At 38.8% G+C, this 13825-nt stretch overlaps 2 protein-coding genes across 2 annotated transcripts; both read right to left on the bottom strand.

Annotated features, from left to right (window-relative positions):
- Positions 1-666: 666 nt before the first annotated feature.
- Positions 667-2490, bottom strand: LOC113715505 (serine carboxypeptidase-like 50). Its single transcript, XM_027239726.2, has one exon. The coding sequence runs from the start codon at positions 2244-2246 to the stop codon at positions 930-932; it is 1317 nt and encodes a 438-aa protein (XP_027095527.1). The 5' UTR covers positions 2247-2490; the 3' UTR covers positions 667-929.
- Positions 2491-11811: 9321 nt separating this feature from the next.
- LOC113716461 (serine carboxypeptidase-like 50) lies at positions 11812-13565 on the bottom strand. The gene has a single exon (XM_027240793.2). It carries the CDS (start codon positions 13393-13395, stop codon positions 12079-12081), a length of 1317 nt encoding a protein of 438 aa, XP_027096594.1. The 5' UTR covers positions 13396-13565; the 3' UTR covers positions 11812-12078.
- Between the last annotated feature and the right edge of the window lie 260 nt (positions 13566-13825).

Genomic DNA, 13825 nt, shown 5'->3' with positions numbered 1-13825 from the left:
AGGGCTGGATGCAAATAAGGGGAGAGTTCTTCTACTAATGGCTCTGAAATACCCTGCAGGTACTCTGCAGGTTGCCCTGCAACTCCATGCCCTATACAACAAACTATTATGGCATCATAGTACGGGTTTGTTTGCTTCAAGTGGGCATCTGTTAGAAGTTAGTAAGAATTCTTTTGGTCTCTTTTTGGGCCAAATTTATTTTACTTTCTTCTCATCGTTCCTCACTCGGTCTTTTTTATCACAAGCCTGCCTCCAAATGCCATTACATTTCTTAGATCCATTCTCTTTTATTGTTTATTTTCCTGATTTAGAAATTATATTCAAGTTTGGAACGAGAAATTTTAATAAGACTAACGTTATTTGTGTTGTTTTTGCTGTGTAAGTTTATTTTCAAGATTAACTTCTGATTGACCGTTTCGGCAATGTATTGACAAATGAAACCAATTGCTTCTCAAGAAACCAGCTGATAGTGTGTGTTTCTTGGTGAGCTGAGGCAATTCATTGGGCATGAGACAAATCTACATGCAGAAAGTAGTTGAATCGGTCATGGAGAAGAAAATTCAAGAAAAGCAATTGCATATTTTTGAAGGAGTTGAAAGCTCCAAGCTCAGCAAGATTCTACTGCAAACAGTTGAACAGAGTTGAACTGGCGCCTATTGCCATTGGTTGTTTCCAAAAAGCAGCATATATTCATTTGAACTCATTAGTAACTTAATGAGTATCGGTTCATTAGGCTGTGCCTAAGAACAAAGATAGTAATAACTAATTTGTGATGGCTACTGAAACTGCTAATTCATCAGCCGAGATGACAAAGTTCTTGGCTTCAAGTGTAAATACTGGAGCTGAATTACTAGGACAGATATTGCAGCACACAACAAAGTAAATAAAATATGACACAACAAAGTGATATTTGGTTTGCATTTTGTTTGCTAATTGGCAAACAATCCCCTGTCCAAAACCCAGTCTTCTATCATTGCTTGAGAATTCAAAGGCTGATCAGCAGGCACAAGGTGTCCAGCATTCAACACCACAACATGACTCAAATTCTCATACTTCTGCACAGAACCTGCTAAAGTCTCATTCACTCTCCAAACTTTCTTTTCTGCCTCCAAGAACTCTCTTATTTTTTCCCACTTCAGTTTCTTCACCCAAGCCTCATTCGACACCACATTATCCAGCATATCACACTGGCCCTGGTACAGTAAAACCTTAGTTTCCTGAACTAAGTAGTCAACCATATACCTCACACTCTTCATGTGATCTTCATTCAGTGCCTCTGCCACAACTGCGCTACAATCTTTGAACACAATATCTTCCTTAGCCCCTAACGCCTTTTTTACCTCTGAATTTGTTAAAAACTCAGCCACTAAATAATCTTGATATGGAACTAACCTTCTAAAATCATACATAGTTGACAAGCCAGTCATGTCTAGCAATGTTTTGAACACTATATGCCTCGCATCAGCAGCACCAGTCCAGTTCCCAATTCGTACCAATTCAACAGCCTCCTTTTGAAGATTCTCCAAGACTTCCTTCTGCTTATCATTAATGAATCCAGAATAGTAAGCATTCAAAGCATGTGTGGTCGTTTGTGTTGCAGGATCAGTTATCCCATTCCCTATAGCTACACCGGCTAAATTGACCCTATTAGAAACTGGCAACATAGCATTCTTTGTCAATATGTAGTGGCCAAGTGCTGGAACGTATTTTCCAGCATAACTTTCCCCAGCAACATAAATTGGCCTCGTTTTAAACAAATCATCTAGCTTAATAAACTTCTTGATTGCAATGAAAAGATGTTTCGCGACATCATGCTGATTTCTTGGGATTTCTTGAGGCGAAGCGGTAATGCTGAATCCAGTTCCAATTGGATTATCAATAAAAAGGAGACCAAATATCCTGTTCCAGGCCCCTGGATTAGGCTTAACTGAAACATTAGACGAAACCAGCCAGGGGCCTAGTTCATAGAAGTTTCCAAGCATGGAGGAGCATCCAGGCCCACCTTGGAGCCAGATGAGAAGTGGGGTTTGACAGAGGGGTGTGGCCGGCTCTTGTGCCTCGTAATATGTGTAGAAAAGGGCTGAACCAGTTGTTGAGTTGACTTCGAGGTATCCAGAATTGGTCGGCAGTGCTTCTTTGGGAAGGAGATCGAGAGAGGTGGTTGAGTGTTGTAGATGGTGGAGGATGGTGAGGAAGAGGAGGAGTTTGAGGAGGTTGTGACTGTGCAATTGAATTACTGACTCCATTTGAGTTGAGAAAAGTGACAGAGCTAAGAGCTTGAATGGATTTTGAATTTTGATAGTGCAAACAAAGCCAACAGATTCCACTTAGCCTCCTGAAGGTCCAGACAAGTTCTACTGGCGTGCAAACAATTCAGGGTTGTATACTGTCAAATCTGGCTGCCGGTTGGCAAAAAGGAAGGAAGGAAGTCGAACACAGTGCGTGTTCGACTTGGGATAAGCACATGAACGCGGAGATGCTGGATTATTTTGGATAATTTTTTGAAAAAAAAATTTGCAATAAATTTTTTATATGATGTATGCGAGATGAAAAAATAATTAAAAAATATGTTAATTATGTAATCAAATAAATTTCTATAAATAATCCGCTATCCAAACAAGCACAAATGAAGCATTGGTGGGGCTTAATATCAAGCACAAGATAAAGCACTTCACAAATTTTTTTTGCATCAAATGTCAGTAATTTATACCTACACTTATTCCCTGCTCTTACACCGTGGAAAAGGACATAGATTTACCTAAGTCATTGATAGGAATGGCAGTTAGGGCGGGTGCCTGCAGGGGACTAATGGGGCGGGGTGGAATTTTTTCTCCCCTTTAAGAAACGGGGCGGGGCGGGGGCAGGGGATTATACCCCAGCCCCATCCCCCAGCCCGCCGATCCGTTTAAATATATATATTTATATAGATATGTATATATAATATTTAATTTAATTAGTTACAAACTTATAATAATGATATTATTAGTTATAAATAATATATAATGTATATTAGTATATGTAATATAATTGACATTATCAATTATACTAATAAGTATACATGTCTACTAATAAAAATTATTAATTAGTTATACTAAATTTATTAATACATTTATACTAAATTCCTAATTACACTTAACATAATAACACTTTTTTTCTCAAAAAAAATATATAATAATGACTTAGTGATTGTATTTATTTCAAAAATGAAAACTTGACTACTTTAGTTGTATTTGTTTCATCATGTTGGATTGTATTCAAATAATGTTTCTATGGATTTCAATTGTGAAATTACAATGAATAATAATTTGATGATGTGTTGATATTTTAAGACTTAATTATTTGTTAAAATTTGACTACACTAAAATCATATTACAAATTTTTATTAACCCTACAAGTTCCCCCGCGAGGAAGCGGGGCAAGGCAAAGGGAGCGGGGGATGGGGGCGGGCTGGGGGCAGGGGGAAGTCGTAGGTAGCGAGACGGGGGGCGGGGGAAGTAGGGCGAGGTGAAAGGAGCAGAGGATGGGGGTAGGTGGGGCTGGGGGAAGTAGTAGGCAGCAACCTCCCCTGCCCTAAACCCGTCCCGTTGCCATTCCTAGTCACTGAGAATCTGCAAAGACTAAACCACTTCTAGACCCACTGAATTTGGAGAAGTCAACCAAGAGTGGCAACACCCGCTAGATAAAGCACTCCGTATGGAAATGCTTGAAGAACATCCTCTCAACCAATGGAATTATTAGTAGGAGAATAAATTAGGATTGCAAATGAATCGAATCAAGTCGAGTTTTGATCTAGTCGAATCGAGTATAGACTTAATTTTATCAAATTTGAATTCGAACTCGATGAGTTCTCAATGTAAAACTTGAGCTCAATCTGAAATTCGAGTCAAGTCGAGTTCGCGTTCCAGTTTAAAATGATAAAAAATTATTCATTTTATATTTTTAAAAATGAATAAAATAGTAATTTTTTAATAAATAATAAAATATTACAAATATATATGTAATTTTACTATTAAAATAATATATATATATATAAAATCGAATCGGCTCGTGAGCTAACAAGTTGAGTATTTTGTAATTCGAATTCGAGCCTGATTTGATTAATTCGAACTTGAATCGAGTTTTTAACTCAAACTGCTCGCGAGTGACTCGACTCGTATGCAATCATAGGACAAACTATCGTTTCTTTCCACTTCTCTTTGAAGACAAACTGTCCAACAAAATAGCTGTGTTTTGGATAATTTGCTGAAATATGGTTGGATTTCTATATGTTAAATTTGTTCTCACTTGTAGGGTCGTAGGATAAGAATATGCAATTATTCATCAGTATTTTCTGTTTTTTTTTAAACGTTTTGGAGTGGCAATGATCTTGCATGCTGAAGTTGTTGACGTTTTCCTTTTGGTAAGTGTCTCTATTCGGTTTTACGAACTGATAATTCTGTTTTAATTGCTCAAATGTTGTTCAAAGGATGATTGATTTAATTGAAGTCTATGCCAGACCACTGAAATTGTGATGCCCTCCAAAGAGTATTTCTTTTAGTGAACAAATCAACTACTAGTAAGACTATTGTACCAATGAGATTACGAGATTAGCAGCATTTTCTTGGGCAAATACAGGGGGCTTTTCTATTTTTCCTTCTTTCCGGCTTTGCTTGGGGATGATAGGTTCTTTGCCATAGTATCCCCCTTTATTATGAATGTTTTTGGGACATGTTTCATATTAGTGGACATATATTAATTCACAAATGTACGTTAGAGTTTTATCGTTGGCTGGTAAAAATCAGAGATTTTGACTATTAATTGTAACAATTTAAATAATTTAAAATATAAATTACTATCATTTTTAAAGAAAAATATAAATTGAGGGAATGGTTCTTTAGAGGGACCATAGAATTGCTCACTTGGTCTTTCTTATCACAAGCATGCCTCCAAATGCCATTACATTTCTTAGATCCATTCTCTTTTATTGTTTATTTTTCTGATTTAGAAATTATATTCAAGTTTGGAACAAGAAAATTTGATAAGACTAACATTATTTGGTGTTGTTTTTTTCTGTGTAAGTCTATTTTCAAGATTAACTTGTGAGACTTTGGGGAAATTGTTGGATGGAAGTCATACAATGGATGATTGATAGAGCATTATTTGTTAGTAATTTTATTATTAATTTCCCCTTTTATCCCTGATAAATATTGTGTTAATTACTGATATCTACTCATATTTGGTATCTGAACTTAATTTCAGGAATGAAACAAAAAACTACCAAAAAAAAGAGATTTTATGGAGAATATGGAGACTTCTAAGGGTTTCAATCCTTGGGCCCTTGGATTGGTGGGGACCACAAAGCTATAAGTCATTTGGGCTCTTCAAAGAAAGCTACGTAAGAGACTTGAAGCAAGAAGTACTTTGGAGGTTTTGTCCACATGTGTGGGGACCACCTAGATAGCTTTAGCCTATCTTTCTTTTGTTGTTTAAATAGGGATAACGTAGGGAAAGAAGACATCTCTAGTTTTAGTTTTTTAGTTTAGTTCTAGTTTTCTTTCTTTTGACTGGCCTCTGACACACGCCAGGTATTCGACAATATTCCCCAACGGGAAGATTTTCTCACGAGGCGTGACTAAGTTTTTCTAGTCAAGGGGACAACTGACGATTTGGTTCGACAATTACTGTGAGATCGAATCTGTTTTAATTATTTTCTTCATTTATTGGTATTTATATGTTCCTTGATTTTAATTGCTATGGCCTTGTGTATGATTGATTAGTGCGCAATAATTAATTATTCATATAGGCTATTTTTGCTAAATAGGGGTAATTGAATCCGTAATTGTTCGTTATCTCTATCTTAGTAGCAACTGGCGTAATTGGGTTTATGTCAGGGGAGCATATGATCTAGCTTAAACAAACCCTCGTAGCGTGTTTGTTGGTTAGGATTGGGCCTTTCTAATTTTTAATGCAATCTAAAAATTAAATCCTACGGTCGTACCTAGGGTTGTTTTTGGGTTAGAGAAATAGCTAACGGTCGTACCTTAGCTATCGAGAAATTAAGGAAGGGTTGGTTGTTTATCGCGTGCATGACAACTATAACTAATCTATTACTAAATGTTGGAATTATTTCTGTATCAATGATCAGTGCATGAACCATTTCTGAAGTATACCCTTGGCTAGAGTTTTCCCTTAATTATTCCTCTTAATCAATTATTTTCTGTAGTTAATTTATCTAGTTAGCATTTAATCCAAAACCCCCCATACCTTGGATTCTAGAAGAAACGAATTATCCCCAATCCCTGTGGATTCGACCCTACTCACCGCTATATACAAAATCTGTATTTTTCTCGAGTAGATATTTATTATTGAACAGGTTCGGCACCTGTCAATTTTTGGCGCCGTTGCCGGGGACTGGTGTCAGATTAATTTGTTTCTTTTTGAGTTCATCTTGTTTTTATTTATTTTTTTATTTTTCTCTTATTTTTTTTATATAGTTTATGGTTTCTAACACTCCATATTTTGGTGATAGACTGGATTTTGTTTCCGGGGAAGGTGATGAGACTAGTTTTTTTGCTAAGTTTGCATATGCAGAGACACTAAACTCTATTAGAGAAAGAATGGCTGCTGCAACCTGTAAAATTTGTTATGCCAGGGATCATTCAACCAGTATGTGCCCCGAATATCAAGATAATCTGAATGTCCCAATCAATAATTATGGAGATTTTTCACCCTGGTCTCAAACGTGGTATAACTCTAATCCAAACGGGTATGATCAAGGATGGTGGGATAACTCCAGTTATGATTATACAACAGGGCCAATGAATTTTCAGCAGCCAATGAATTTTCAGCAGTATGAGTCTCAAGAACCGTCATCCATGTCAGGTATGTCTCTTGAAGAAATAGTTGAATTAATAGCTACTAACACATATCAAATTCAACAGGAGGTACATCAACTTCAACAGGAGACACAAAGGATGAGTAAAGAGATGAAAGAAGCAAGGCGTGAATGGGCATTTAAAACGAGCAAATTGATTTCTCCAGTTTATGAAGAATTGCCCTCACCGACTATTATCGACCATGAGGAAGATGAGAGTGCAATTATTCTGACAAATGACATGGTACTGCAAGAGTCTCAAGAAGAAAAATCTAAAGATGCAGTTGAAAAGAAAGTTGAAGAGCAAAAATTGAGACCCTAACATCAAATGGTTCAAGTGAATGAATCCAGTGAACAATCTCCAAATGCGGTGACATCTCCTCCATTCCTTGACCAATATTTTCCTGACTCTTATTCTTTAATTCCTGTTAGTGAGACTGATTTTATTATACCAGACGATTTTGAATTTCATGCCAGGAATAAGTTAAGAGTCATGATGGCAAAATATTTCGAACCAATAAGTGCTCGTGATGGAGGAGTGGGTGAAAATTTAAGATCATCACTTGTTTGTTTGGCGCCATCTACTAATCCATGGAAGACCGTAGCTCGGGTGGTCAAGAATTACTCCATTTACGAGGGCTATCAGGATTACATAGAAGATGAAGCACTGAAACGAGCTACACGATTTTATCCTCCATGAATAAACAGGACAATGTCTAGCCGAAAACATTAAAGAAAGGCGTTGTTTGGGAGGCAACCCAAGACTATTTGTTTCAATTTTCATACATTTTTTTTTAGTTTTAGTTAAGTATTAGTATCAATTAATAGTTTGATATTTGGTGGCAGGATCTGCGGACTCTATAGCAGTTAGACGTGCCCACGCCAGGTGGTCACGCCTGAGGGAAAGGAATTTTCGTTCAGGATCTGCGGAGTCTATAGCAGTTGGACGTGCCCACGCCTTAGCCAGAGGTTCCTTGAAAAAAAAAAAAAATCGTAGGCCTACTTTTTCTTTTCTTTCTTTTTCTTTCTTTCTTCTTTTTCTTTCTTTTCTTTCTTCTTCTTTCCTTTCCTCTGCTTGGACCGCCGCCGCTCCCCACCTGGCCGCACGCCGCCATTGCTGTCCGCCGCCGCCACTTTGTAGTCCGCCAGCGCCACACGTCCGCCGCCACAGTCCCTCCAGCTCAAATCCTCCGTGCGCCCCCCTGTACGCCAGCGGACAGCGCGCAGCGACCTCCCACCTGGCAGCACGCCGCGCGCCAGCGCGCGACGTCTCTCTCTCTGCGCAAGTCCATCGTGCGCAGATCCAGCCCTGCAGGGGACCGCGCGCGAGCTCCTCTGCCTAGCGCTGTCTTGCGCGACCTTCTGCCTTCTCTCCAGCAGTCCGCTCGTCACAGCCACCAGCGCACCTCTGCAGCCACGCGGCCCAGCAGCGCCTCCCTCCACGAAGCCGCTGCAGTCTGCCGCTAGCTCCTCTTCACGGCCATCAACTGTCCAGCCGCGCCATTCCACCTGTCGATTTCTGACAGGTGGAGGTATTGTAATTTCTTCCCCAATTAGTTTGACTCCCTGCAACTTGTTGTTGGTTTCTTGATGGTTAAAGGAAGGTGATAATTTGGGCATTTTCTGGGCCAATTTTGGTTTGAATTGAGTTTAATTGCTGCTAGATTGTTGTCCGTTTGATTAATTTTTCCATGTGGCTCACCAGTGGTACTGGTTGAGGTCCTTTGCCTATCATTGTTGCCGCTATTTGAAGATACTTGCGTATTTTACAGTTTAAGTTCCCGCGGTTGAGTTGCTGCCATTGAATTTAATTCTTTTCTGTCTGTGCACCAGTGGTACTGGTTGCGGTGTTGCTTGCAATTCTTGAGATTTGATCGAATTATATTCGGTTGTCGCTGGAAATCGAATTGGATATTTGACTGTTCAATTGGAGACAGTTGTTGGATTTTGATTGGAATTGTGTCCTAGTATTGTGGGTATTTTTCTGCGTGCATTTGTTGAATTGGGATATGAAGGTGCCATTTGCACTGGTCTGTTGAAGTAGTTGCCTCTATTTGCCTTGTTTAGGGGCTATTGTGCCATTTGCTCTGCTTATTCTGATTTGATACATCTAGTGAGATTGTTAGGCTGATCTTATTCTGCTTTTGCCTTAATTGGGAACACCAGTGGTTATTGCTTGCGCTCTTGTTAGGATAGTTCGTATAACCTGTGGGCGAGTGAATTGTTTCTCTTGATTCATTAGGCTGGTTTTGAAAATTGTTATTGCTTGGAATTTCCGCGTGACCCAGCTTGGCTTCAACTTGCATGGCATGGCGCAGAATTTGGCAGCATTTATGCACCGTGTGGGAATTGAGCCTCAATTCGCACTCGATCCACCCCTTTTTTGACGACCTCGGGGAAGTACCGTTGCCCTTCTCCTTCATGTTTGCTGTTACATTTTCACATTGAGGGCAATGTGTAACTTAGGTGTGGGGGGGTCGGTTTGGGTGTTGGATATTTTCAGTTTTTCGTTTTTTTATTGTTTTCCTCTTGTTTTCTGTTTAGGTGTTATTCCCTTATCCCTTTTGGGTATTTTTTCCTTGATGTTATCTTGGTGAATATTTTGGCAGCTCACTTATTTATTGCTAGTTGTAGTTTACACTATGAATTGAGTTTCGGTGGCAAGTAAGAGCATGCTGTCTTGGTGAATTTGTTTGAGTTTAACGACTTGGTGCAATTTATAACTAACTTGTTTAAGCAATGTAAATATTTGGCTGGCATTGTTGTGTGGATTGGTCTCCTGTCTACCTTAGTTCTCCATATTTAGGACATGACGCAGGCTATGATCTTTAATTACTTGATATTTTGGTGCTTATTGGTGAATAACGTATGGCTATACTCCGCTAGTGTCGCCACCCAGTAACCGGGAGTCTTCACCACAAGTGTCGGCTCTCGCGTCAAAAAGTGGCGATATCTATGAGTAAGTGGATCTGGAGCTGTGAAAAGTTGAGTAACTGGATTCTTTCATCTAAAAATGTCAGAGTTCATGTCAAAAGACTTGAATAGCTTGGGACTAAGCAATGTTTATGCAAAATGCAAAATGCAAAAAAAATAATAAATATAAAAAAAAATAAAAAAATAAAAAAAAAAGAGAGAAGAAAAAAGAAAATCAGATGTGGAGATTATGTGAGTTTATGATCATGTTGGCCTGCCGATCCTTGGTTCGTAATGTTGAAATTTTGGTTGCCAGTTGACTTAACTGCTGACTATTGCTAGTTAATATTTGGATTTCCTAGACGAGTTAGCCATGAATTGGACAGGTCTATGAACTTAGGAGCTAACCGGGAGAGATATGTCTTGACACTTAGCCACTAAATCTTGATTTTGGGTATAAGCACAGCGGGCAATTATAATGTGAAAGCTAGCCATTGTTGAGTTGAATTGTCCCCATGCTTGAAGGCAAGCATGATTCAGGTGTGGGGGGAATTGATAGGGCATTATTTGTTAGTAATTTTATTATTAATTTTCCCTTTTATCCCTGATAAATATTGTGTTAATTGCTGATATCTACTCATATTTGGTATCTGAACTTAATTTCAGGAATGAAACAGAAAACTACCAAAAAAGAGAGATTTTATGGAGAATATGGAGACTTCTAAGGGCTTCAATCCTTGGGCCCTTGGATTGGTGGGGACCACAAAGCTATAAGTCATTTGGGCTCTTCAAAGAAAGCTACGTAAGAGACTTGGAGCAAGAATTACTTTGGAGGTTTTGTCCACATGTGTGGGGACCACCTAGATAGCTTTAGCCTATCTTTCTTTTGTTGTTTAAATAGGGATAACGTAGGGAAAGAAGACATCTCTAGTTTTAGTTTTTTAGTTTAGTTCTAGTTTTCTTTCTTTTGACTGGCCTCTGACACACGCCAGGTATTCGACAATATTCCTCAACGGGAAGATTTTCTCATGAGACGTGGCTAAGTTTTTCTAGTCAAGGGGACAACTAACGATTTGGTTCGACAATTACTGTGAGATCGAATCTGTTTTAATTATTTTCTTCATTTATTGGTATTTATATGTTCCTTGATTTTAATTGCTATGGCCTTGTGTATGATTGATTAGTGCGCAATAATTAATTATTCATATAGGCTATTTTTGCTAAATAGGGGTAATTGAATCCGAATTGTTCGTTATCTCTATCTTAGTAGCAACTGGCGTAATTGGGTTTATGTCAGGGGAGCATATGATCTAGCTTAAACAAACCCTCGTAGCGTGTTTGTTGGTTAGGATTGGGCCTTTCTAATTTTTAATGCAATCTAGAAATTAAATCCTACGATCGTACCTAGGGTTGTTTTTGGGTTAGAGAAATAGCTAACGGTCGTACCTTAGCTATCGAGAAATTAAGGAAGGGTTGGTTGTTTATCGCGTGCATGACAACTATAACTAATCTATTACTAAATGTTGGAATTATTTCTGTATCAATGATCAGTGCATGAACCATTTCTGAAGTATACCCTTGGCTAGAGTTTTCCCTTAATTATTCCTCTTAATCAATTATTTTCTGTAGTTAATTTATCTAGTTAGCATTTAATCCAAAACCCCCCATACCTTGGACTCTAGAAGAAACGAATTATCCCCAGTCCCTGTGGATTCGACCCTACTCACCGTTATATACAAAATCTGTATTTTTCTCGAGTAGGTATTTATTATTAAACAGGTTCGGCGCCTGTCAATGATTGACCGTTTGGGCAGTGTATTGACAAATGAAACCAATTGCTTCTCGAGAAACCGGCTGATAGTGCGTACTTTTTGGTGAGCTGAGGCAATTCATTGGACATGATGCAGAATGTAGTTGAACCAGTCATGGAGAAGAAAATTCAAGAAAAACAATTGCATATTTTTGAAGGAGTTGAAAGCTCCAAGCTCAGCAAGATTCTACTGCAAACAGTTGAACAGAGTTGAACTGGCGCCTATTGCTATTGGTTGTTTCCAAAAAGCAGCATATATTCATTTGAACTCATTAGTAACTTAATGAGTATCGGTTCATTAGGCTGTGCCTAAGAACAAAGATAGTAATAACTAATTTGTGATGGCTACTGAAACTGCTAATTCATCAGCCCAGATGATAAAGTTCTTGGCTTCAAGTGTAAATACTGGAGCTGAATTACTAGGACAGATATTGCAGCACACAACAAAGTAAATAAAATATGACACAACAAAGTGATATTTGGTTTGCATGTTGTTCTACTGCTAATCGGCAAAGAGTCCCCTGTCCAAAACCCAGTCTTCTATCATAGCTTGAGAATTCAAAGGCTGATCAGCAGGCACAAGGTGTCCCGCATTCAACACCACAACATGACTCAATTTCTCAAACTTCTGCACAGAGCCAGCTGAAGTCTCGTTCACTCTCCAAACTTTCCTATCTGCTTCCATGAACTCTCTTTGTCTCGCCCACTTCAGTTTCTTTATCCAAGCCTCATTCGACACCACATTAAGAAGCATATCACACTGTCCCTGGTACAATAAAACCTTAGTTTCCCTAACTAAATAGTCAACCATATACCTCACACTCTTCATGATATCCTCGGTTAGCGCATCTTCCACAACATCACTACATGCTTCAAACACAATATTTTCCTTAGCCCCTAACGCCTTTTTTACCTCCATATTTGTTAGAAACTCAGCCACTAAATAATCTTGATATGGAACTAACCTTCTAAAATCATATACACTTACGAAGCCAGTCATGTCTAGCAATGTTTGCACCACTGTATCTCTTGCATTAGAAGCCTGAGTCCAATTCCCAATTTGTGTCAATTCAACAGCCTTCTTCTGAAGATTCTCCAAGATTTTCTTCTGCTTATCGTTAATGAATCCAGAATAGTAAGCATTCACAGCATAAGTGGCCGTTTGTGTGGCCGGATCTGTTAGTCCTTTTCCAATAGCTACACCGGCCAAATTGACCCTACTGGAAACTGGCAAAATAGCATTCTTTTTCAATATGTAGTAGCCAAGTGCCGGAACATACTTTCCAGCATAACTCTCCCCAGTAACATAAATTGGCCTCGTTTTAAACATATCATCCAGCTTAATAAACTTCTTGATAGCGATGAAAAGATGTTTCGCAACGTCATGCTGATTTCTTGGGATTTCTTGAAGCGAAGCAGCAATGCTGAATCCAGTTCCAATTGGATTATCAATAAAAAGGACCCCAAATATCCTGTTCCATGCCCCTGGATTATGCTTAACTGAAACATTAGACGTAACCAGCCACGGACCAAGTTCATAGAAGTTTCCAAGCATGGAGGAGCATCCAGGGCCACCTTGGAGCCAGATGAGAAGGGGGGTTTGAGAGAGGGGTGTGGTGGGCTTTTGTGCCTCATAATATGTGTAGAAAAGGGCTGAACCAGTTGTGGAGTTTACTTCGAGGTAGCCAGATTTCGTCGGCAGCGCTTCTTTAGGGAGTAGATCGAGAGAGGTGGTTGAGTGTGGTACATGGTGGAGGATGGTGAGGAAGAGGAGGAGTTTGAGGAGGTTGTGACCGTGCAATGGAATCACTGACTCCATTTGAGTTTGAGAATGTAAAAAACTGCTCTGTTCGACAAAGCTAGCTGCGTTTTGGATAATTTGGATCCCTCACTTGTTGGGTTGTAGGATAAGAATATTCATCAATTATTCATCACTAGTTTCTGCCCTTTTCTAATTTTGTGATCTTGCATGCCAAGTTTTTGAGGTTCTCCTTTCGTTAAGTGTCTCTATCCTGTTTTCGGAACTGATAATTATATATGTTTTAGTTGCTCCAATGTTGTTGAATTCAAGGGATGATTGCTTTAATTGAATTCTAAATTGGAGTGCTAGACCACTAAATTTGTGATGATGTCCACCAGAGAGAGTACTGCTTCTTTAGGTAAACAAATCAGCTACTGATAAGAAGATTGTACCAATGAGATTTTCTTTGGCAAATACAGGGGGCCTTTTCTTGGGTAAATGCCTTATT

This window comes from Coffea arabica, chromosome 11c (assembly GCF_036785885.1).
Source record: "Coffea arabica cultivar ET-39 chromosome 11c, Coffea Arabica ET-39 HiFi, whole genome shotgun sequence".
NCBI classification, from domain to species: Eukaryota; Viridiplantae; Streptophyta; class Magnoliopsida; order Gentianales; family Rubiaceae; genus Coffea; species Coffea arabica.
This window is presented reverse-complemented; position numbering and strand designations above follow the sequence as displayed.